We start from the raw sequence: 26,645 nt of genomic DNA, 5'->3' as shown, positions 1-26,645 counted from the left end.
AGGATTGCTACAGTAAAACCAAAGCTTAACATAAAATTGTATAATAAACGCGAAATACTTGCTATCGAATTCTCTTCATACTCCGTTAGTTTAAACTGTTCACGAAATAGATAGATTTTTAAGCAATACAATGCCTGAGACATCCACCGAAACTGTATGCCCTCACTTGCTCCTAGACATATAGACGTTAATTCCAATAATTTCCTATAGTCAGCTTTTACTATTTTGTTTTCCAACTATTCCTTAGAGGGTTTTTTAAAATAGTATCTTTGCTAGCGCTTAAAAGTAATTTTACTTCGTTATTTTGTAGCAAATCTCTAAAACTATTTTTGTCGATGTTTTTGCAATTTCCTGAAATCGCCGAAATAACTGAACGTCCTTACTAGTATTTACTGGAAAATAACTCTCAACAGAACTTCATAAATATGATGACGACAAGGTAGATACAAAAATTTCCCCTCAAGTTTTTTTTCTAATAACGTTGCAGCTTCTTTTATAACGCCTGTGTTAACCGATGTCGTATCAAAACAACAGGTCACGATATCATCCTTCAGATCCCATTCAAATAACAGTTCATACAACGTATCAGCTATTTCCGAACCTGTTGCAGCATATAATTTTGGAGCTCCCATTAACTGTTCACCATTCCTGTAAGTAACAACAACTGGAAGTCGTTTCACCTTTTCACGACCTGTTATTTCTGGAAGTGGTTTTCCATCCCAATCCAAAGTGCCGCAATTTATCTATTTAAAAAATCCTACTATTCAAAATTTGTTCATTCAAGAGCAGTATAGTTTTTATAAGAAAACGTCAAAGAAATTTTTTGTAGTTGTTTGCAATTTTAAAATATATATTGTCATTTCTTTATACGTTTTTTTTTAAATTTCTTTCGACATGCTTGTTGCAAGAACAAGTTGCAGTGCAGGCTTAAATTTGTTGTGGCATCACGCATTTCGAAAGAAAATTTATAAAAAAATATATGTGTATACTTTTTAAATAAATAAACTTCAAGTTTGGCTTCAAGGGATATATGTATTTGTGTATAAAAACGTTCATTTTTTTTACCCGAATACCACGATTCACTGATAAACACATTTGCACAGACTTAATTTACTTTTCATATTTTTTCGAAAGCAATATATATTTTGCCCTATAACTCTGTTATTGATCGACCGATTTTGAAATTGTCTACATTTTAGAAAAGTAAGAAAATACAGATCTTATTACGGTATGGAAAAGCAGTAAATTTTCGCAGGGTTTAGAAATATGGAAGCCTGAAACACGAAATTGTAAAAATTCGTAATTTTTCAGGATTTCAAGCCTTTTGCGCCACCTCTAAATCTTTTTTGATTGGCTTAAAACCTTGTATATATTCGTTTTTGAGCTATTCGCATATTTTTAAGGGGTGAGATCAAGAATCCAAACACTTTTTTTCCCCTCCATACGACGAAGGGCCACCCTAATGGACATGTGCTTTACAACAATAAATTTACATAATTATAGCAAATTTGACCATAGTTCTTTGACAATACATAGCGCCACCGAAGACAAACGGAACAAGTAAGGAAGGCTAAGTTACATACTCAGTTGACAGCTATGGAGACAAAATAAGGGAAAATCCCATGTAGGAAAATGAACCTAGGGTAACCCTCGAATGTGTTTGTGCGGGAGTGGGCCATAGTTCTACAGGTGGACGCCTTTTCGAGATATCGCCATAAAGGTGGACCAGGGGTGACTCTAGAATGCGTTTGTACGATATGGGTATGAAATGAAAGGTGTTAATGAGTATTTTAAGCGGGAGTGGGCCATAGTTCTATAGGTGGACGCCATTTAGGGATATCGCCATAAAGGTGGACCAGGGCTGACTCTGGAATTTGTTTGTTCGATGTGGGTATCAAATGAAAGGTGTTAATGAGTATTTTAAAAGAGCGTGGTGGATATAGGTGGACGCCTTTTCGAGATATCGCCATAAAGGTGGGCCAGTGGTGACTCTAGAATTTGTTTGTACGATATTGGTATCACATGAAAGGTGTTTATGAGTATTTTAAAAGGGAGTGGGCCTTAGTTCTATAGGTGGACGTCTTTTCGAGATATCGCCATAAAGGTGGACCATGGGTGACTCTAGAATTTGTTTGTACGATATGGATATCAAATTAAAGGTGTTAATGAGTATTTTAAAAGGGCATGGGCCTTAGTTCTACAGGTGGACGCCTTTTCGAGATATCGCCATAAAGGTGAACCAGGGGTGACTCTAGAATTTGTTTGTACGATATGGGTATGAAATGAAAGGTGTTAATGAGTATTTTAAAAGGGAGTGGGCCTTAATTCTATAGGTGGACGCCTTTTCGAGATATCGCCGTAAAGGTGGACTAGGGGGGGACTATAACGTATTTGCAATATATGGGTATCAAATTACAGTTACTAATGAGGGCTATGTGAAGGCGTTTTCGAGATATCGACCAAAATGTGGACCAGGGTGACCCAGAACATCTGTCGGGTACCGCTAATTTTTTTATATATGTAATACCATGATACTGTTCCTTCCAAGATTCCAAGGGCTTTTGAGATCGCCCTGCAGATCTTTTTCATTTTCTTCTACATAATATGGTAGGTGTGACACCCATTTTACAAAGTTTTTTCCAAAGTTATGTTTTGCGTCAATAAAACAATCGAATTACCATGTTTCATCCCTTTTTTCATATTTGGTATAGAATTATGGCATTTTGTTAATTTTTCGTAATTTTCGATATCGAAAAAGTGGGCGTGGTCATAGTCGGATTTCGGTCATTTTTTATACCAAGATAAGATGAGTTCAGATAAGTACGTGAACTAAGTTTAGTAAAGATATATCGATTTTTGCTCAAGTTATCATGTTAACGGCCGAGCGGAAGGACAGACGGTCGACTGTGTATAAAAACTGGGCGTGGCTTCAACCGATTTCGCCCATTTTCACAGAAAACAGTTATCGTCATAGAATATTTGCCTCTACCAAATTTCACAAGGATTGGTAAATTTTTGTTCGACTTATGGCATTAAAACTATTCTAGACGAATTAAATGAAAAAGGGCGAAGCCACGCCCATTTTGAAATTTTCTTTTATTTTTGTATTTTGTTGCACCATATCATTACTGGAGTTGAATGTTGACATAATTTACTTATATACTGTAAACATATTCAATTTTTTTTAAAATTTGACTTAAAAAATTTTTTTTTTAAAAGTGGGCGTGTTCGTAGTCCGATTTTGCTAATTTTTATTTAGCACACATTTAGTAACAGGAGGAACGTTCCTGCCAAATTTCATGATGACATCTTCAACGACTGCCAAATTATAGCTTGCAAAACTTTGAAATTACCTTCTTTTAAAAGTGGGCGGTGCCACGCCCATTGTCCAAAATTTATTAATTTTCAATTCTGCTTCATAAGGTCAACACACCTACCAAGTTACATCGCTTTAGCCGTCTTTGGTAATGAATTATTGCACTTTTTCGGTTTTTCGAAATTTTCGATATCGAAAAAGTGGGCGTGGTTATGGTCCGATTTCGTTCATCTTAAATAGCGATCTGAGATGAGTCCAGGAACCTACATACCAAATTTAATCAATATACCTCAAAATTTACTCAAGTTATCGTGTTTACGGACGGATGGACATGGCTAAATGAATTTCTTTTTTCGCCGAGATCACTTTGATATATAGAAGTCTATATCTATCTCGATTAGTTTATGCCGTTACGGATTATCGTTATGCGAACAAAATTAATATACTCTGTGAACTCTGCTCAGTTGAGTATAACAAAAAACAGGATAGTAATTGCCTTTCCACATAAATGTATAGTCACATATAACACCTAAAGACGACAAAAATTTCGCTTCCCAAGGCAGTCGGTTCTATGTACCGGAGCGACTCGGGATTTTTCCCGACCAAGGACTGTCATTTCAGTGTGACCCTATTTAATTTGTTACGTCCCTCCCACAAATTGTCATCTCCCCAGCAGCTCCTTGCAGCAGGACTGCTCCATACTCTCTTGCTCCGGGAAGGCATCGAATCCAATCCGGGTCCGTCTCCTGACCCCGGTTCTGAGAAATGGTTTTGCTGCATCTGCCGGAAAAGAATCTTTTTAGGACGGTCATACTCTGTTCAGTGTGTCTCGTGCAAGGGATGGTTGCATCGGACAGGTTGTTCTGGGCTTGATCCCAAAACCCGACGTCCACGTAACTTTTATAAATCTTTTGTGGCTCCTTGCTGCTCACGCCCAAGGGCGTCCCGTACGCCTAAGCGCCCCCACTACCTTCCAGCAGCCCCGCTGCTCAGCAAGCCACAACAAGTACCCGCTACTGCTCGCGCCCCACGGCGCCAACAACTCAAACAGTTGATACCACTCATAACTACTACCTTCGTAGTAGAGTTGGTAGCAATGCTGAGCATCAGCCCCTGCCCCCGTTTTATCCCCCCCCCCCCCCTCTTTTCCGGCAGCAATCGTGCAGGTCAGGGAAACAGACTCTTAGTCCCTACCTCCGTTTGCACCGTCTGCCAGCACAGAATATATAGGTTTGCGACATCCGCCCAATGCACCTCCTGCCTTGGGTGGTTCCACTTTCCTAGATGTTCTGGTCTCCGCGACGGCAACCCCCCGACGGGTTTCATCGCGCCATGTTGCCAGGTCGCAAATCCAAATCATCCGGGTACCCCAATGCTTGCCCAAGGACGCCCAGTCCCAGGGCCACAACAGCAATTGCGCCCTGGCCTTCCACAACCCAGGCGTAGTCACCCGTCACTTACCCCCAGATTGGCGACGTCTCCTCTTATGCACTTCAGAATCCTGCAGTTAAACTGTAATGGACTAACTGGGAAGATTACGAGGATAGTCGATTTCATGAAGCGGCACAACATCCGCATTGCTGCGATTCAAGAGACTAAACTCACAGCAAGATCTGCATTGCAGACCTGCTCTGGGTATAACGTCACCAGGAAAGACCGCGAGAGCGGAAATGGAGGCGGTCTCGCGTTTATCATACACCACTCTGTGCAATATTATATATTTGATCCTGGCATCGACCGCAGGGACAATGTCTTACAACGTCAAGGCCTATCTGTCCGGTCAGGCGATGCAAACCTAGAAATCATCAACATCTACATCCCTCCTGCCACCTGTTGCCCCAGTGGATACCGCCCTAATATCAGGGCTTTACTCACTGGCAACAATCGCATTATCTTAGGCGATTTCAATGCCCATCATGATCTATGGCATTCAAACTTGCGGGCGGACAGTAGGGGTGAGATGTTGGCGGATCAAATAGAAGAAACGACGTTCTGCACAATAAACGGATACGCCCGCACACGTATGGTAGAAAGCTGTCACAGCTCGCCAGATATCTCAATCGTGAGCGCAGAACTCGTAAACTGCGTCAACTGGCAGCCGATGGTAACATTGGCATCCGCCGACTTCATCGTCACCGAAAAACGCACTTTCATAAACTTCAAAAAAGGAGAGTGGGAAGAATATAAATCTTTTACAGACAACCGGTTTGCTGCCCTCCCTATCCCGACTGATACCCGCCAAGGGGAGTGTGCCTTCCGTAAGGTAATTGAATCCGCCTCGGCATGTTTCATTCCCGCCGGGAGAATTCCCGAAATCCGGCCCCACTTCCCGGCGGAGGCCGCAAACTTAGCGAGAGAACGTGACCTTATAAGACAGCTTGATCCAGGCGACCCCCAAATAAGGGATATAAACGCATCAGATTGCTTGTGGATGAACACAAGCGGGCGAAATGGGAGGAGCACCTAAGAGGTTGTAACCTCTCTACCGGTGTGGGTAAACTTTGGTCCACCGTAAAGTCCCTATCGAATCCGACTAAGCACAAAGACAAAGTTTCCATCACCTTTGGCGACAAAGTGCTGTCGGATGCGAACAAATGCTCGAGCACTTTCTGCCGACAATATATAATGCATCCTACGGTCGACAAAGATAGACGGAGAGCCAATAGACACGCACATAAACACAAATTCAGCGCGTCACCAATCACCATCACCGCTAAAGAGGTTGAGGACGCCATTGGTCGCGCTAAACCATCCAAAACAGTGGGCCCAGACGGCATAGCCATGCCCATGCTTAAAAGCCTAGAGAAAGAGGGTTTCAACCTGTCTCTTTCCACCTTTGTCATGCCCGAGAAATGGAAAATGGCCAAGGTGGTCCCGCTACTAAAGCCTGGGAAACCAGCTAACATAGGTGAGTCGTATCGTCCGACATCTCTTCTATCGCCAGTGGCAAATACGCTTGAAGCCATTTTGCTCCGTTATTTCCAAGCAAATTTGCAGCTAGCCCCTCATCAGCATGGCTTCAGAAAACTCCATAGCACTACCACCGCGCTAAATCCCATTACCACCCAGATAAATTGCGGTTAAAATCAATACCCCCACCATAGAACAGTACTCGTAGCGCTAGACCTATCAAAAGCTTTTGATACGGTCAACCATGGCTCGTTACTGCAAGACCTGGAAGGGTCTACCCTTCCCCCAAGTCTTAAAAGGTGGACCGCAAATTATCTGGGTGGTCGGCAGGCATCGGTGCAATTTAGAAACGAAACATCAAAACCAAGGAGAATTAAACAAGGGCTGCCACAGGGGGGTGTCCTATCGCCACTTTTGTTTAATTTCTACATATCTAAGCTACCTTCACCACCGAAAGGAGTCACAATCGTTTCCTACGCCGATGACTTCACAATAATGGCCACAGGCCCAGGCCCAAAGATCGATGCGCTATGCAATAAAATAAACGGCTACCTCCCTGATCTCTTCATTTTTTTCGCCTCGCGAAACCTGGCATTACCACCGACTAAATCTTCCACGACCTTATTTACAACATGGACGTCCTCCTTGTTTGATCAGGATCTACATTTTGGTGAGCACGCAGCCGCAATTGTTCCGAGAATTCAGAGCCGTAACAAAATCCTCAAATCCCTCGGTGGCAGTACTTGGGGAAAAGATAAAGAAACGCTCATGACTACATACAAAGCAATTAGCCAGCCGATTACGTGCTACGCGTCACCCATATGGTCGCCAAGCCTAAAAATCACCCAGTGGAAGAAACTACAGACCTGCCAAAATACTGCTCTCAGAATCGCCACGGGCTGTCTTCTTATGTCCCCAGAACACCATCTGCATAATGAAGCGAGAATACTCCCCATCAAGGAGAGAAATGAGATGCTGACCAAACAGTTCCTGTTGAATACCCAGAAACCTAGGCATCCCAACAGACATCTGATTGATGAACCAGCACCGCCTAGGGGCTTAAGGAGTTATCTCCGTAAGCATTTTGAGGAAATACGGCACCTGAGACCCAGCCGTATGAAGCGAAAAAACACAAGCAGGTCCTTGGTGAACTCCATAAACAGGCGTCGGACCTTTATGCCGGGAATTGCCCGGTGAATCCAGTACTTAAAGAAAAGTATCCAAAACTCGCGGAAGAGGAACACATACTCCCCAGGGAAACCCGTGTCACTCTTGCTCAACTTCGTTCTGGATACTGTAACAGGTTAAACTCTTACCTATCCAGAATCAACCCCGACATACAAAATGTATGCCCCACTTGCAATGTGTCCCCACATGACATCAACCATCTCTTTAATTGTAATGTGGAACCAACGCCTCTAACACCCCTTTCCTTATGGTCCACCCCTGTTGAAACGGCAAGTTTCCTTGGACTCCCGTTAGAGGATATTGATGACAATTTGTGATCGGTCGCGGCTATTAGGTGGGGCGAGCATTGATACAACAACAACAACGACAAAAATTTGTCTTACAAAAATTAAACAACCAAAAATTTTAATACGTTTGGATCTTGAAGATTGGAAAATGAAATAAAAAAATTTCTAACTTGACTAATTTCAACTTGAAATAACCTGGGAAAAAGAGATTCACAATCTGCCATATCTTTACCTGAAGATTGGACAAAAACACCGACAGTTTTTAATGAAAAATTAGTAAAAACATAACAAGTATAAACAAATCTAAGTAAAATTTACATTTTGATTAAATTAATTAGTCAAATATTGTAACGCATTTAACTCACAGTGAAAACCAAATATTCTTATGAAATTTGAGTAAATCGGACCTAGGATATAATAGTTAACATCATTTAGTGGATAGGGCTTATCTTAAATGTCTGACGTTCCAGGTTCTGTGCTCAAAATGGACTGGTTGCATCGGGACTTCATATTTATAAAACCTGTTTTAGTGATAACTTTTGAATGGGATATAATATTTACCCTCCGCCTTCGGACTAATAATATTTACACTAAAAGAAGTATTTTTATATTTTTCCCCATAATTTGTGAACGCATTTCTACAGTTGTAGGTCAAACTAAAGTTTACCCAGTTTTTTGGCCCGTTTTTCGTTTAAGCTGGCACATTTTTTGTTCTGGCAGCCGCTTCAGCTGGCGCGAGGGATTTATCTGTGATTGTTGCCAGCACATATTTGAGATAAATCCCTGAGATAAAATGAGACCGTAAACAAATGTTTCGTATCAAGTCATCTTTGTCGGACACATGTTCGCGAAACAACTAGATCTTAGGGGAAATGGGCGAACAAGAAAACCGAGAGTATAAAATCAGCGCAAGCTGAGGAATCACTTTGATTTAAACACGCTATTAGTTGTGAAGTATAATTGTGAAGTACTACTCCCAAAGTAGCCTAAATAAAGACCATTTTGCAGTCCTGAATATTAGAATTATTTATTCGACCGTTCAGCGACTCGAATGTTAGTAGAAGGTGCATAATTATCAGGAAATCACCAAAAATCGTTACAATATCAAATCGCAAGCTGCTACACATGGTTCTGGCCTCTATGGTATTACCATTGTGTACTAGTGGTGCCAAAATTACATATACACCTTGAAAAGTTAATCCAGAAATTAATCATTTTATGCATTGGACAATAACCTTTAACTGGAACTTTCAAAGATAAGGTATTCCTCCACGCAATCAAATCTCGAAAAAAAGGGTACACTCGCAAACATCAGAGTTCCGATATATTGCTGTTTTCGATAAGGGAACATACATAAATTAGAATTTTTTCTTGTCCTACTTATGCTGTTACCATGATTCAATTACCAGAGGTTTGTTTTCCAATGATGACAGAGCGTCGACACTCCCAAATTTGAAAATATGGACGGGTTGCTTTTACGAAGTAAGGAATTCGGGAAATAATTCAATCCCGTTCAACGAAAAGTGTAGTAGAAAAGTGTTTTTAGTAGTATATTAGTAGTGATAATAGATTTGTAAATGCCAACATGTTTTGGGGGAAATAACTCATTTTCTACTAAATATTTCGCTATGTTGGTTTGGTCACTCTTTCAGAATTTGGTTGAATAATGTCGTACTTCAAAATTTTATTGAAAAATACAACCTTTAAAAATTTGTTTCATAAGCTCCCTGGCTGAGCATAAGTTGAATGCATTTTATCATAAGAGGGAATTAATGAAAAGCATTCTGAGATAAGGTGTTCTTCGACCTAATTCTGATATTGGCCGTTTTTGTAACAAATCCTGAAACATATTTTGAGATAGGACGATTTCGAACTGGCAGCCGCAATGAACTGACAAAAAAATTAAGAAAATGGCTTATTGTCTTAGAACTTTATATTCCGGCCTTGACTTTGAAGAAGATTTAAACTTTTGTGTGGTCCTACTACACAGGGAGTATTTACCTCTTTATTCTGAAATATCGGAAAGCTCTTTTTCGTTTAAGTATTCATGGAAGTGTTCCGGATAAACCGTTAATTTAAAATATTCGGAACATGTTCGTTTGATACTACCTCACGAGGTCCGAATATTCCAAATAAGTATATATGTATGTACATAATATTCCAAATATAAAACGATTCCATAAATTCTTAAATGGAGACGAATTTTCCGAACATACAGAATGCATAAGTTAACATGCTCAATAAACCCATAAATAATGGAGATATTTACTAATGACATTTTTACGCGAATCGATTTACTAGTCGAGTTTTTGACGTTGGACGATGAGTTTTAAATTGGTATAGTTTTCGTATATTCATAGATTGACGAAAGTGCACGATTTCTTGGTGTCCTCAGTTTTCATAAAATTACCTATGTTCCACACTAATAGATCATGGCATAGTTAATAAATTCATCATAAAATCAAAAATATTGTATAACAAGTAAAGGTGTCTAAGTTCGGGTGTAACCGAACATTATATAGTCAGCGTGAGCTTCAATTGTACATTTCATTTCAGATAAATTACTTTTCTACATAACACGTGGCACCGCCCGATTAAAAAAAATATCTCCCAATTTCCTCTTACATTAAGACTTGATAAGTGAAACATCATTGATTCAAAACTGTTTTTTGCTAAGTTATAGCTTATTATTCTAGTCTACGCCCCTTTTAAACTTGTTTCATATCTAAGTTGCCGTGGTCTTTAACCGATCCTGTCCATTTTCACTAGAAATATTTTGTGCTATAAGGAAAATATGTGTACACAATTTCATTACGATATGTTAATTTTTCTTCAAGTTATGGCTCCCGATACATAGAATATTGCTTAGTCATAAAAGGGCGGTCCCACGCCTATTTTTTAAAACTTGAAGTTTTTTCTATTTGGGATATGAAATACAGTAGACGCTCACAAATTAAAACCACTTTGTTTTTAGGGTGATTATAATTTCTTAAAAATTCTAATTCCTGGACGTTTTTTTATTTGTATAAAACCTTAAAAATTAAGTCAATTTGCATTAAAAAAACTACAATGAAATTGTTATCATTCAATTTTGTTCATAAAAACGACATAACATAAGGTAATAATCCAGTGAATACATATCACATGTTTTTTTATTAAATATACATATATATATGTATATATACGCTAAATCAAAAAAGATCCAAAAAACAATTACAATAAATATATTTTTTCATTAAAAATACATAAAAGATCGATAGAAATACATTAAAAAAGTCAAAAATGAATCAAAAATTTAATAATAATATTCAGCGATGTGCAATGTTTTTTTGTTAGCATCATTATAGGTATAAGAAACAGCGCTTAAAATTGATGATTTATTCGATTTGATAAAGCTGGTTGCGAGGCTGTTTGTAATTTTGACGTTTATCGCTTAGTTGACACATGTGGTATTGCACACCATAGTACAGGTCTACAAGTAGGATATGTAGCAGCGCGCACATACACAGCCACGCTCACCTGATGAAATGCTTCTTGTTCGTTTTTTGTGTGGATCAGAGGTCTGCTTTGAGTACTAATAAAATTAGTGCACTTAGTCATGAGCCAAAAAATTTTGTCTAAATGTGTACTTAGTCAAGTACAGACAAATACTATGAGTGACTAGCACATAAAATAGAAAATACATACGAGTGCTCCGCAACACATATGTCCCATACATATATGACATTTTTGAGTATAAACTGAAATCATAGTCGCTTTAACTCAGTAGCATGTTGGTTTCGTGTGTAATACACTGTATACTTCGTTTATTATCGGTTTTTCTTTAGCGCTGTATTCAGTTCTGTTTCGTGTACATCGTTGTGTTGCTAGCTTCAGAAGACTGATATGACTATATTCATTTTATTGTACTGTTAGTCATACTGATTCAAATTAGTGTTTTCGTATAACACAGTTGACTTTCTTGCTCAATAAGACAATTGAGTACTGAACTGCTTCGTGGCTTATGAGCGGTTATTCATTTTACGAAGCATGACTGTGTAAATGTGTTTTAGTGGATATAAGTGCTTGATATTCTTCGTTTGTGTACGCACTAATACTAATTTTTTGGTTAGTCCACTAATAACCTTAAAACATGAATAATTGCAGCTCACTGGTGTGGATGCTATCTGGCACTGTTGTACTTCTTAGGTCCAAGAAAAGTGTAGTAGCTACTAACGAAAACTGTGTAAAATTTTTATTGCAAAATTACAAAGAAATATCCTTATTTACTTTCAAATGAGCACTTAATTACATCTCTCTTTAAAATCCATATGTTTTGCATAATTTTAATTAACAAATTGTGATACTTTATTATCGGGGACGATTGCTAAAACACGACCAAAACCGTCGAGGGAGGTGTAAATAAACGCGTTTTTGCCTCGCTTCCAATAATTCGAATACTTTTTCGCCTTTGAACTATAGATAACAGGACAAAACGCGTCTTTTTATTTCTCATTCCACATTTTTGGACGGGTTATTGCAGTCGACCTCGGTTTCTCGCGGAGAACTTTTGAACGGGTAGAAAAACTTAGCACTCGTGTTTCTATTCTTAATGCTGCAATAACTACGCGTCCTCAGTTACCCCAATTCAAAACTTTTGTATAATTTTCTGTAGGACGCTTATAGGTGCAATACATTTTCATACTAAATTCGTAAAAAAAAAAATTACCATCACGGCAACCCATATCTGATATTCCGCTTCTTTTTTGTTTCCCTGTGTCTATTCCACGACAGCAACCCCGGTAATTTTGACACTTCGTTCAGTGTCAAACGCATGTTGCACTGAGTTCCACACTAGTTTGACACTGACCGAAGTGTCAAACGGTAGTGTGTTAAAAAGAGAAAGGAATTGTTTCCTTCTCATACATATCATAATACTTGTAAACCTGTACTATGTTGCACACAATGATTTTGACTCAAATTTTCAGTAATTTTCATGATTGAATGAAAATTTCATCGGCTGTCAAAGTTTCTTGCTCCCAAATCGAAATGACATCCACCAACTGTGTTGTTTCTTCGCAAATGTAAGAAAAATTTTGGTAGTAGAAATAGGAGGCAAACAATTTACAATTCTCCAATAAGAGCTGAACTGCATAATTCCTACTACTTTTTTCGATTCTATGGTAAATTTATTAAATAAACCTAGACCTATGCGTGGAGCTGAACAAAGGAATTTTGTACGAAAACTAAACCTACGAACATACAAAACCTAAATAGAAATTTAAACTCATAGTTGAATGTCAAAAGCTAGACAAGAAAATCGAATCATTCAAAATAGCATTAGAAATAGTAAAAATGCCATAGTGAAATGTTTTACTTATTGGGTGTTTTAACTTATTCATTCCATATGTTCGGTATATTAATCTCTATTTAAGTATTTATGGAATTGTTTTTATATTTGAAATATTTATATACTTATTTGGAACATTCGGATCTCGTAACGTAGTATCAAACGAACGTGTTCAGAGTATTGCAAATTAACGGTTTATTCGAAACGATTACATGAATACTTAAACGGAAAAGAGCTTTTCGAAGTTTCAGAATAAATAGGTAAATAATATCTGTGTAGCTGCTGTCTTGCTCTTATTTCAAAGCCGGAATATAAAGTGCCAAGACAATCGGCCTTTTTTTGTGAGTTCATTGCGGTTGCTGAGTTTAGTGTCCTATGTCGGCTCCGGTTAAAAATCGCCCTATCTCAAAATATTTTTCCGAAATTCCCCATTTCAGGATTTGTCTTAAAAACGCTTTATATCAGAATTAGGTTGAAGAACGACTTATCTCAAAATGTGTTGAAACTATGCCCAGGTAAGGAGTTTGTGAAACAAATTTTGAGACAGTGTATTTTTGAATAAAAGTTCAGAGTTCTTCAAACAAATTCTGAAAGAACGATCAATGCAATATAACTTTTTAGCATTTCTCAAAATATTTATTAAAAAATGAATAATTTCCCCAAAACCTGTTGGCATTTACAAAATTAGATTCACTACTAAAGGTACTTCGTAAAAGCAACCTGTCCTAATTTTTATACCCAGCTGTACTTGTACACAGGGTATTATGACTTTGATTGGATAACGGTTGGTTGTACAGGTATAAAGGAATTGAGATAGATATATACTTCCATATATCAAAATCATCAGTATCGAAAAAAAAATTTTATTGAGCCATGTCCGTCCGTCCGCCTGTCCGTTAACACGATAACTTGAGTAAATATTGAGATATCTTCACTAAATTTGGTACACGTGCTTATCTGGACCTCGAATAGATTGGTATTGAAAATGAGCGAAATCGGATGATAACCACGCCCACTTTTTATATATATACCATTTTGGAAAACACAAAAAACGTGATTATTTAGTAAAGAATGTTGAAATTTGACGTGTGGACTGATATTGAGACTTGATAAAAATTTGAAAAAAATTTTTCAAATGGGCGTGACACCGCCCATTTGTGATAAAATCAATTTTACAAATATTAATCATAAATCAAAAATCGTTAAACATATCGTAACAAAATTCGGCAGAGAGGTTGCCTTTACTATAAGGAATGCTTTGAACTAAAATTAAAGAAATCGCTTAAGGACCACGCCCACTTTTATATAAAAGATTTTTAAAAGGGTCGTGGACGAATAAAATAAGCCATATCTTTGCAAAAAAGAGCTTTCTATCAATGGTATTTCATTTCTCAAGTGGATTTATAACAATAAATAGGAAACACTTCAAATTTTAAAAAATGGGCGTGGCACCGCCCCTTTTATGACTAAGCAATTTTCTATGTTTCGGGAGCCACAACTAGAAGAAAAATTAGTTCAGAATAGAACCATATGTATATGTATTATTGCGCAGCCTTGTAACACTATTAAGCACACAAAACAAACAACAACAGCATTTCAGGTGTACAGCTGGGTATGTAACGTTCGGTTTCACCCGAACTTAGACTTCCTTACTTTTTAAATTTGGGAGTTGTTGTTGTTGTTGTTGTAGCAATGCTCGCCCCACCTAATAGCCGCGACCGATCACAAATTGTCATCAATATCCTCTAACGGGAGTCCAAGGAAACTTGCCGTTTCAACAGGGGTGGACCATAAGGAAAGGGGTGTTAGAGGCGTTGGTTCCACATTACAATTGAAGAGATGGTTGGTGTCATGTGGGGACACGTTGCAAGCGGGGCATACATTTTGTATGTCGAGGTTGATTCTGGATAGGTAAGAGTTTAACCTGTTACAGTATCCAGAACGAAGTTGAGCAAGAGTGACACGCGTTTCCCTGGGGAGTATGCGTTCCTCTTCCGCAAGTTTTGGATAATTTTCGTTAAGCACTGGATTCACCGGGCAATTACCGGCATAAAGGTCCGACGCCTGTTTATGGAGTTCACCAAGGACCTGCTTGTGTTTCTTCACTTCATACGGCTGGGTTCTCAGGTGCCGTATTTCCTCAAAATGCTTACGGAGATGACTCCTTAAGCCCCTAGGCGGTGCTGGTTCATCAATCAGATGTCTGTTGGGATGCCCAGGTTTCTGGGTATTTAACAGGAACTGTTTGGTCAGCATCTCATTTCTCTCCCTGATGGGGAGTATTCTCGCCTCATCATGCAGATGGTGTTCTGGGGACATAAGAAGACAGCCCGTGGCGATTCTGAGAGCAGTATTTTGGCAGGTCTGTAGTTTCTTCCACTGGGTGATTTTTAGGCTTGGCGACCATATGGGTGACGCGTAGCACGTAATCGGCTGGCTAATTGCTTTGTATGTAGTCATGAGCGTTTCTTTATCTTTTCCCCAAGTACTGCCAGCGAGGGATTTGAGGATTTTGTTACGGCTCTAAATCCTCGGAACAATTGCGGCTGCGTGCTCACCAAAATGTAGATCCTGATCAAACGTCACACCCAAGATTTTGCGGTGTAGGACAGTCGGTAGCGTAGTGCCATCGACGTGGATATTCAAAATGGTCGACAGATTTAGTCGGTGATAATGCCAGGTTTCGCGAGGCGAAAAAACTGGAGAGATCAGGGAGGTAGCCGTTTATTTTATTGCATAGTGCATCGATCTTTGGGCCTGGGCCTGTGGCCATTATTGTGCAGTCATCGGCGTAGGAAGCGATTGTGACTCCTTCCGGTGGTGAAGGTAGATTAGATATGTAGAAATTAAACAAAAGTGGGATAGGACACCACCCTGTGGCACCCCTTGTTTAATTCTCCTTGGTTTTAATTTTTCGTTTCTAAATTGCACCGATGCCTGCCGACCACCCAGATAATTTGCGGTCCACCTTTTAAGACATGGGGGAAGGGTAGCCCCTCCAGGTCCTGCAGTAACGAGCCATGGTTGACCGTATCGAAAGCTTTTGATAGGTCTAGCGCTACGAGTACTGTTCTATGGTGGGGGTATTGATTTAAACCGCTATTTATCTGGGTGCTAATGGCATTTAGCGCGGTGGTAGTTCTATGGAGTTTTCTGAAGCCGTACTGATGAGGGGCTAGCTGCCAATTTGCTTGGAAATAAGGGAGCAAAATGGCTTCAAGCGTCTTTGCCACTGGCGATAGGAGAGATATCGGACGATACGACTCACCTATGTTAGCTGGTTTCCCAGGCTTTAGTAGCGGGACCACCTTGGCCATTTTCCATTTCTCAGGTATGACAAAGGTGGAAAGAGACAGATTGAAGACATGCGCTAAATACTTGAAACCCTCTTTCCCTAGGCTTTTAAGCATCGGCATGGCTATGCCGTCTGGGCCCACTGCTTTGGATGGTTTAGCACGACCAATGGCGTCCTCAACCTCTTTAGCGGTGATGGTGATTGCTGACGCGCTGAATTTGTGTTTATGTGCGTGTCTATTGGCTCTCCGTCTATCTTTGTCGACCGTAGGATGCATTATATATTGTCGGCAGAAAGCGCTCGCGCATTTTTTCGCGTCCGACAGCACTTTGTCGCCAAAGGCGATGGAAACTTTGTGTTTGTGCTTAGTCGGATTCGATAGGGACTTTACGGTGGACCAAAGTTTACCCACACCGGTAGAGAGGTTACAACCTCTTAGGTGCTCCTCCCATTTCGCCCGCTTGTGTTCATCCACAAGCAATCTGATGCGTTGGTTTATATCCCTTATTTGGGGGTCGCCTGGATGAAGCTGTCTTATAAGGTCACGTTCTCTCGCTAAGTTTGCGGCCTCCGCCGGGAAGTGGGGCCGGATTTCGGGAATTCTCCCGGCGGGAATGAAATGGCGGATTTAATGACCTTACGGAAGGCACGCTCCCCTTGGCGGGCATCAGTCGGGATAGGGAGGGCAGCAAAGCGGCTGTCTGTAAAGGATTTATATTCTTCCCACTTTCCTTTTTTGAAGTTTATGAAAGTGCGTTTTTCAGTGACGATGAAGTCGGCGGTACGCTCAAGCGAAATAAGTATGGGCAGGTGGTCGGATGCCAATGTTACCATCGGCTGCCAGTTGACGCAGTTTACGAGTTCTGCGCTCACGATTGAGATATCTGGCGAGCTGTGACAGCTTCCTACCATACGTGTGGAGGCGTCTCCGTTTATTGTGCAGAACGTCGTTTCTTCTATTTGATCCGCCAACATCTCACCCCTACTGTCCGCCCGCAAGTTTGAATGCCATAGATCATGATGGGCATTGAAATCGCCTAAGATAATGCGATTGTTGCCAGTGAGTAAAGCCCTGATATTAGGGTGGTATCCACTGGGGCAACAGGTGGCAGGAGGGATGTAGATGTTGATGATTTCTAGGTTTGCATCGCCTGACCGGACAGATAGGCCCTAACGTTCTAAGACATTGTCCCTGCGGTCGATGCCAGGATCAAATATATAATATTGCACAGAGTGGTGTATGATAAACGCGAGACCGCCTCCATTTCCGCTCTCGCGGTCTTTCCTGGTGACGTTATACCCAGAGCAGGTCTGCAATGCAGATCTTGCTGTGAGTTTAGTCTCTTGAATCGCAGCAATGCGGATGTTGTGCCGCTTCATGAAATCGCCTATCTCCGTAATCTTCCCAGTTAGTCCATTACATTTTAACTGCAGGATTTTGAAGTGCATAAGAGGAGACGTCGCCACTCTGGGGGTAAGTGACGGGTGACTACGCCTGGGTTGTGGAAGGCCAGGACGCAATTGCTGTTGTGGCCCTGGAACTGGGCGTCCTTGGGCAAGCATTGGGGTACCCGGATGATTTGGGTTTGCGACCTGGCAACATGGCGCGATGAAACCCGTCGGGGGGTTGCCGTCGCGGAGACCAGAACATCTAGGAAAGTGGCACCACCCAAGGCAGGAGCTGCATTGGGCGGATGTCGCAAACCTATATATTCTGTGCTGGCAGACGGTGCAAACGGAGGTAGGGACTAAGAGTCTGTTTCCCTGACCTGCACGATTGCTGCCGGAAAAGAGGGGGGAGAAGACGGGGGCAGGGGCTGATGCTCAGCATTGCTACCAACTCTACTACGAAGGTAGTAGTTATGAGTGGTATCAGCTGTTTTAGTTGTTGGCGCCGTGGGGGGCGAGCAGCAGCGGGTACTTGTTGTGGCTTGCTGAGCAGCGGGGCTGCTGGAAGGTAGTGGGGGCGCTAAGGCGTAGACTACGGGACGCCCTTGGGCGTGAACAGCAAGGAGCCACAAAAGATTTATAAAAGTTACGTGGACGTCGGGTTTTGGGATCAAGCCCAGTACAACCTGTCCGATGCAACCATCCCTTGCACGAGACACACTGAACAGAGTATGACCGTCCTAAAAAGATTCTTTTCCGGCAGATGCAGCAAAACCATTTCTCAGGACCGGGGTCAGGAGACGGACCCGGATTGGATTCGATGCCTTCCCGGAGTAAGAGAATATGGAGCAGTCCTGCTGCAAAGAGCTGCTGGGAGGATGACAATTTGTGGGAGGGACGAAACAAATTAAATGGGGTCACACTGAAATGACAGTCCTTGGTCGGGAAAAATCCCGAGTCGCTCCGGTACATAGAACCGACTCTGGTAATTGAATCATGAGTAATTTCTCTCTGAAACTTTGACATTTAAAGGTGAATATTTGTTCAACATGAGACTTAAGAGATATAAAACTTAGATCATGGATAGGAAAGGCACCAGTTTCTTTCTCAAACTGAACAAATCTGCGGCGAGGGTGCTTACGGGTGTCATTAGGGGTCATTGGGCTATCGCACCAATGCTCGACGGTGGCGAATACCAACAAGCTCCCTCTGCAGAAGCTGTCAGGATGGGGAGGAAGAGGAGTATAACAACCACTTTCTCTGCCGATGTCCGGCGCTTCAAAGAAGAAGGCTCAGATTTCTAGGCTCACGTTTCTTCGACAGCCTGGCAGAGGTTGGGAAGGTGGACGTCTCGCTTCTTCATGGGCTCATCAGGGAAAGCAAGTGGTTCGTTGGGAACCACTAGGAAGTAATGGGGCTAAACGAACTTGCCGCCACCCTGTACAAAAATGTCTCCGAATGGAAGTGTGGGTAACACTCACGCACGCCCTCTTAACCCCACCTAACCTAGATCATGGTGGAAGAAAACAGAAAAAGATAGAACATGTACGACATGATAAAAACACTTACAAGGTATAAAGGTTTCTCACACTATTGACCTTTTTCCGCAATGAAAAAAAAATTCAGATACATATGTACATATTTGCGTTTTGGCTCAAGCAAAAACAAATTTGAATATTTTACTTTGTTTATTTTTGATCTTTTTTTTCTTTTTCTCGTTACAAGAAGGTCATATATTGGGTATCTCGAGGGTAAGAATTTATGGTTCACATTATCTCGATCGAAATCCAGCTAGTGTGGCACGCAACTCACTGGGAAGGTTGTTTTCCTCAACTGTGAGTATAGGGTTTTTGTCTTTTGACCGGTGAACCCCATTCTCTGGCATAGTAGTCCGACGACTTTTTTTTTATGTCTTTGATCGCCTTGTCAAGCTTCTTTTCTTCAAATGTACGAATTCTTAAATGCCAGATTTATTCATAGTGCTTACGGTGATGGCGTCTTTAGACTCTGGACGCGGGTCTTCTTCAATCAGATGTCAGTTGGGGATGACCAGGTTTCTGGGTATTAAGCAGAACTGTTTCACTTCTCTCCCTTTTATAATACTATGCAGATGCTGTTCCGCAGACATAAGAAGCCATCCCGTGGCAGTCCTAAGCGCGGTGTTTTGAAGGCCAGTTTCCTCCAGTGTGTTTCTTTTAGGATCGGCGACTATGTTGGTGACGCGCTGCCGGCTATGTACATGAGGATTTTATTACGGCACTCGATTTTAGGTACAATTGCTGCTGCATGCTTGCCAAAATGCGTCACATTCAGTATTTTTGAATGTAGGGCAGTCGATTGCAAACTGCCATCGACGTAGATGTCTAATATGGGTCGACATTTGCTTTGTGCCCGTTATAAATAAGGTTGCCGAGGACTTGGTCGGTGCCAGTGTCAGATTTCGTGAGGTGAAAAAACTGGAATTACTGGGGAGACAATCGTTGATTTTATAGCCTAGCTCATCAACGGATGGGCCGGGACCTGTTGCCATTATCGTGCAGTCATCGGCGTAAGACACAATGGTAACTGCTGGGTTTTGATGTTACGTTCCTGAACTTTACCTATACGTGATAATTTGCGGTCCAACTTTTTAGGCTGGGAAGAGGATAGAAACTTCTAAGTTTTGATAGGTCTAGCGCTACGAGACTATTCTGTGGTGGTGTTTTTAGACTCAGCTGAGCTGAGCTCACAGAGTATATTAATTTTGTTGGCATAACGGTAATCCGTAACGGCATATACTAATCGAGATAGATATAGACTTCTATATATCAAAATGATCTGGGCGAAAAAATAAATTCATTTAGCCATGTCCGTCCGTCCATCCGTAAACACGATAACTTGAGTAAATTTTGAGGTATCTTAATGAAATTTGGTATGTAAGTTCCTGGGCACTCATCACAGACCGCTATTTAAAATGATCGAAATCGGACGATAACCACGCCCACTTTTTCGATATCGAAAATTTCGGAAAACCGAAAAAGTGCGATAATTCATTACCAAAGACGGATAAAGCGATGAAACTTTGTAGGTGGGTTGACCTTATGACGCAGAATAGAAAATTAGTAAAATTTAGGACAATGGACGTGGCACCGAGCACTTTTAAAAGAAGGTAATTTAAAAATTTTTCAAGCTGTAATTTGGTAGTCGTTGAAGATATCATGATGAAATTTGGTAGGAACGTTACTCCTATTACTATATACATATGTGCTAAATAAACATTTTCAAAATCGGATGACGAACACGCCCACTTTTTAAAAAAACAATTTTTAAGTCAAATTTTAACAAAAAATTTTATATCTTTACAGTATATAAGTAAATTATGTCAACATTCAACTCCAGTAATGGATATGGTGCAACAAAATACAAAAATAATAGAAAATTTCAAAATGGGCGTGGCTCCGCCATTTTTCATTTAATTTGTCTAGAATACTTTTAATGCCATAAGCCGAACAAAAATTTACCTTTTTATCCTTGTGAAATTTGGTAAGGGCATAGCTTCTATGACGATAACTGTTTTCTGTGAAAATGGGCGAAATCGGTTGAAGCCACGCCCAGTTTTTATACACAGTCGTCGACCGTCTGTCCTTCCGCTCGGCCGTTAACACGATAACTTGGCAAAAATCGATATATCTTTCTTAACTTAGTTCACGTACTTATCTGAACTCACTTTATCTTGGTATTAAAAATGGGCGAAATCCGACTATGACCACGCCCGACAGATGATGTTCTGGGTCACACTGGTCCACATCTTGGTCGATATCTCGAAAACGCCTTCACCCACATCGACAAACACATTCTAGAGTCACCCCTGGTCCACCTTTATGGCGATATTTCGAAAAGACGTCCACCTATATAACTATGACCCACTCCCTTCTAAAATACTCTTTAATACCTTCCATTTGATACCCATGTCATACAAACACATTCCAGGTTAATTTTCCTACATGGTGATTTTCCCTTATTTTGTCTCCAAAGCTCTCAGCTGAGTATTTAATGTTCGGTTACACCCGAACTTAGCCTTCCTTACTTGTTGATTTAACCCACAATTTATCTGCGTGTTGATGGCGTTTAGCGCGGTAGAGGTGAGGTGAAATAAGGAGGCAGGGACTCTGTTCGATCCGCTCCATTAGCAATCAACTAGAGTTCAAAAAAATTAGGCCTTAAAATTATCATGTAAATAATTCTTGTACATAAAATCCTAAATATCATTTTCTTCACAGGTGCTCGAATCCCTTATACTCATCAATAACAAACTACAGCAAAAAGAAGCTGCTGAAGGATTGCTCACTACTTATCGCAACGCCAGCAATGAATTCAAAGTGCAAGGTCGTTGGTATGAGAAACTACACAATTGGGAACAAGCGCTTAAGCATTATTCTGGCAATCTAGAAGATAACAGTAACGATCTGGAAGCGCGCTTAGGACATATGCGTTGTTTGGAAGCGCTTGGTGAATGGTCCGAATTGAGCACTGTAGCCAAACAGGAATGGGACAATTTGAATCGTGAAGCCCGTTCACGTGCTGGACATTTGGCTGCAGTTGCTGCCTGGGGTATGCAAGATTGGGAAGCTATGCAAGAATATGTACGTTGCATACCCGATGAAACGCAAGATGGCAGCTTCTATCGTGCCGTTCTTGCTGTACACAATGAAGATTTTGAAACAGCACAACGTCTTATCGATAATACACGTGATTTGCTTGATACTGAACTAACCTCAATGGCGGGTGAATCATATGAACGTGCCTATGGCGCTATGGTTTGTGTACAAATGTTGGCGGAATTGGAAGAGGTTATACAATATAAGCTAATACCAGAACGGCGTGAACCATTGAAGAGCATGTGGTGGAAACGGTTGCAAGGTGGACAACGTTTGGTTGAAGATTGGCGACGTATCATACAAGTCCATTCGTTGGTCGTGCGTCCACAAGAAGATGTTCATACATGGCTTAAATATGCAAGTCTTTGTCGCAAGTCTGGTTCACTACATTTATCGCATAAAACTTTGGTTATGCTCTTGGGCACAGATCCATCAACACAACCAAATGAACCTTTGCCCTACAGTCAACCGCAAGTTACATATGCCTACACCAAACATATGGCAGCAGCAGAGAATATGCAAGGTGCTTTCGAGCAATTAAGTCGTTTTGTCAATGCATATCGTGCACAGCTAAACTGTATTGCACCAGAGGAGGCAGCCAAACAAGCAGATCATCGTTTATTGGCGCGTTGTTATTTGCGCTTAGGCAAATGGCAAAATAAGTTGCAAAGTTCGCTGGAACCCGAAGTTGTGCAGGGTGCATTGGATTGTTTCGAAAAGGCAACTGAAAATGATCCAACATGCTATAAGGCATGGCATTTATGGGCTTATATGAATTTCAAAGTAGTGCAAGCACAAAAACAACAACTCGATAAGCTAATGCATACAACAATCAATGGTGATATGCTCATGCAGAAGGAAAAGTTAATCATAGAACAATATGCAGTGCAAGCTGTAGATGGCTTCTTTCGCTCAATTAGTCTCATCAAAGGCAATTCACTACAAGATACGCTGCGTCTGCTTACGCTCTGGTTTGATTATGGACAGTATTCAGAGGTGTATGATGCTTTGCTAACTGGCATGAAAACGATTGAGATCAATACTTGGCTGCAAGTTATACCACAGTTAATTGCGCGCATTGATACACATCGTAAGTTGGTTAATCAATTGATACATCATCTACTCATCGATATTGGAAAGTATCATCCACAAGCGCTTGTTTATCCGCTCACAGTCGCTTCAAAGTCGGCGTCAGTAGCGCGCAAGAATGCTGCGTTTAAGATACTCGATTCAATGCGCAAACACTATCCCACGCTAGTCGAGCAGGCTATGATGTGTAGCGAGGAATTGATACGTGTTGCTATACTATGGCATGAGCAATGGCATGAAGGACTCGAAGAGGCATCACGTCTTTACTTTGGTGATCGTAATGTAAAGGGTATGTTTGATATACTCGAACCATTACATGCGCTACTCGAACGTGGCCCACAAACGCTTAAAGAGACTTCATTCTCACAAGCTTATGGGCGCGAATTAACCGAAGCATACGAATGGACGCAACGTTATAAATCTTCCAGCGCTTTAATGGATTTAGATCATGCTTGGGATATATATTATCACGTTTTTCAAAAGATATCACGTCAACTACCACAGCTAACCTCACTCGAACTGCCCTATGTATCGCCAAAATTGTTAGCATGCAAAAACTTAGAATTGGCTGTGCCTGGCTCTTATAATCCTAATCAAGAGTTGATACGTATTGATTATATAAAAACAAATTTACAAGTGATTACATCGAAACAACGTCCCCGCAAGCTATGCTTACGCGGTTCAAATGGCAAGGATTATATGTATTTATTAAAGGGGCACGAAGATTTGCGTCAAGATGAGCGTGTTATGCAATTGTTCTCGCTCGTTAATACACTGCTACTGGACGATCCCGATACGTTTAGGCGCAATTTAGCAATACAACGTTATGCTGTTATACCATTAAGCACGAATTCCGGACTCATAGGCTGGGTACCACATTGCGATACGCTACATACATTAATACGTGATTATCGTGACAAACGTAAGATACCACTTAATCAAGAACATCGCCTTATGTTAAGCGTCTCACCTGATTATGATCATTTAACGCTAATGCAAAAAGTGGAAGTATTCGAATGTGCTTTAGCGCAAACGCATGGTGATGATTTGGCCAAATTATTGTGGCTTAAGTCACCCTCGTCTGAGGTTTGGTTTGAACGCCGCACGAATTATACACGTTCACTTGCTGTTATGTCTATGGTTGGTTATATACTAGGTTTGGGCGATCGTCATCCATCGAATTTGATGTTGGATCGCATGAGTGGTAAAATATTGCATATAGATTTTGGTGATTGCTTTGAAGTAGCAATGACGCGTGAGAAATTCCCTGAAAAGATCCCCTTCCGTTTAACGCGCATGCTAATCAAGGCGATGGAAGTAACCGGTATTGAGGGTACATATCGTCGTACATGTGAGAGTGTTATGTTGGTATTGCGTCGTAATAAAGATTCATTGATGGCTGTATTGGAGGCATTTGTTTATGATCCACTACTGAATTGGCGTCTTTTGGATATGGATAAAAATCATCGTTCAAAATCGAATAATGATCCAACTGGTTCTGGCATATTGGGTGGTGGAAATGGTAGTTTAAGTAATTCTGTTGAAGAACCTCTACTACACAGCCAGCTAATGAGCGCCAATCTCATGGTGGGCGGTCCACTTATAGTAGCGGATATAACAAATAGTAAAGCGAGTAAAGTTATTAAACGTGTTAAAAGTAAATTAAATGGCACTGATTTCCAAACACAAAATAGTGTTGCTGTGCCACAACAAGTCGATTTGCTTATACAACAAGCGACTAATAATGAGAATTTATGCCAATGCTATATTGGTTGGTGTCCATTTTGGTAGTGGAAGGAGAGAGTATTAATATATATTTGTATGTAATAAAACATTTTTTCGTAATTTTAAATGTAGTCGCAAGTAAATCAATGTAAATTTTTACTTTTGTGTGAATTAAAAATTTTTTGAAGCGCTAGTCTACGTACGTCGATATATGTGACCCGGCCTATGAAATAGCGGCTTATGACTCAAAAAAATGTTTCCACTTTTTTTCTGGATTCGATAGTTTTTGAGACGCTCTTTCACGTGGTGAAAACTAGAAAGTCCTAACTTGCTTAGAAGTGTTCTGGAGATGATATTTTCATCCACTTCCATTTGACCTTCATCTTGAAACAATTATAGAGGATCCATTTTATGCACACGTTTTGTGGGTATGCAGCCCACTCAAACACCTCACACTCAAATGAATAAATCTTATTTAATTTTATCAATAAACAGTTTTTAGTTTTATTTTTATAATAGTCACTACAAATTTCGTCTATTTCTTTTTACAATAGCCACTAGTACGTTTCTTTAGTTTCTTTTACAGTGTTTGGTACAAACTAGTTTTTTCTTAGCTTTACTTTCATGATAAGTACTACGCACTCTATTTCTTTCTAGTTACAATAGTTACTGGACCACTACTTGATTTCTTTTTGCCAATAATAGTTTCAAAATGGTTTTCCTTAGTTAAAGTTACCCATGCACTTTTTAATTATTTTTGCGCACGCTATTATTATACTCAGTTGAGCAAAGCTCACAGAGTATATTAAGTTTGATTGGATAACGGTTGGTTGTACATATATAAAGGAATCGAGATAGATATAGACTTCCATATATCAAAATAATCAGGATCGAAAAAAAATTTGATTGAACCATGTCCGTCCGTCGGTCCGTCCGTTAACACGATAACTTGAGTAAATTTTGAGGTATCTTGATGAAATTTGGTATGTAGTTTCCTGAGCACTCATCTCAGATCGCTATTTAAAATGAACGATATCGGACTATAACCACCCCACTTTTTCGATATCGAAAATTTCGAAAAACCGAAAAGTGCGATAATTCATTACAAAAGACAGATAAGCGACGAAACTTGGTAGATGAGTTGAACTTATGATGCAGAATAGAAAATTAGTAAAATTTTGGACAATGGGCGTGGCACCGCCCACTTTTAAAAGAAGGTAATTTAAAACTTTTGCAAGCTGTAATTTGGCAGTCGTTGAAGATATCATGATGAAGTTTGGCAGGAACGTTACTCCTATTACTATATGCACGCTTAATAAAAATTAGCAAAATCGGAGAAGGACCACGCCCACTTTTAAAAAAAAAATTTTTTTTTGAAGTAAAATTTTAACAAAAAATTTAATATCTACAGTATATAACTAATTATGTCAACATTCAACTCCAGTAATGATATGGTGCAACAAAATACAAAAATAAAAGA

General features: G+C 40.3%; 1 protein-coding gene across 1 annotated transcript in view; it reads left to right on the top strand.

Annotated features, from left to right (window-relative positions):
* The window catches only part of mTor (serine/threonine-protein kinase Tor), an 88,328-nt gene extending 62,671 nt beyond the window's left edge, over positions 1-25,657 (top strand). The window contains exon 6 of the mRNA XM_067768396.1: positions 21,974-25,657. Within this exon, the coding sequence (XP_067624497.1) occupies positions 21,974-25,231 (3,258 nt within the window). The 3' untranslated portion in view covers positions 25,232-25,657. The remainder of the gene's footprint in view (positions 1-21,973) is intronic.
* The last annotated feature ends 988 nt before the right edge of the window (positions 25,658-26,645 follow it).

The sequence above is a fragment of the Eurosta solidaginis genome, chromosome 2, assembly GCF_040869045.1.
Source record: "Eurosta solidaginis isolate ZX-2024a chromosome 2, ASM4086904v1, whole genome shotgun sequence".
In the NCBI taxonomy this organism is placed as follows: Eukaryota; Metazoa; Arthropoda; class Insecta; order Diptera; family Tephritidae; genus Eurosta; species Eurosta solidaginis.
Note: the sequence above shows the minus strand (reverse complement) of the source record. Positions and strands in the feature narration are given on the sequence as shown.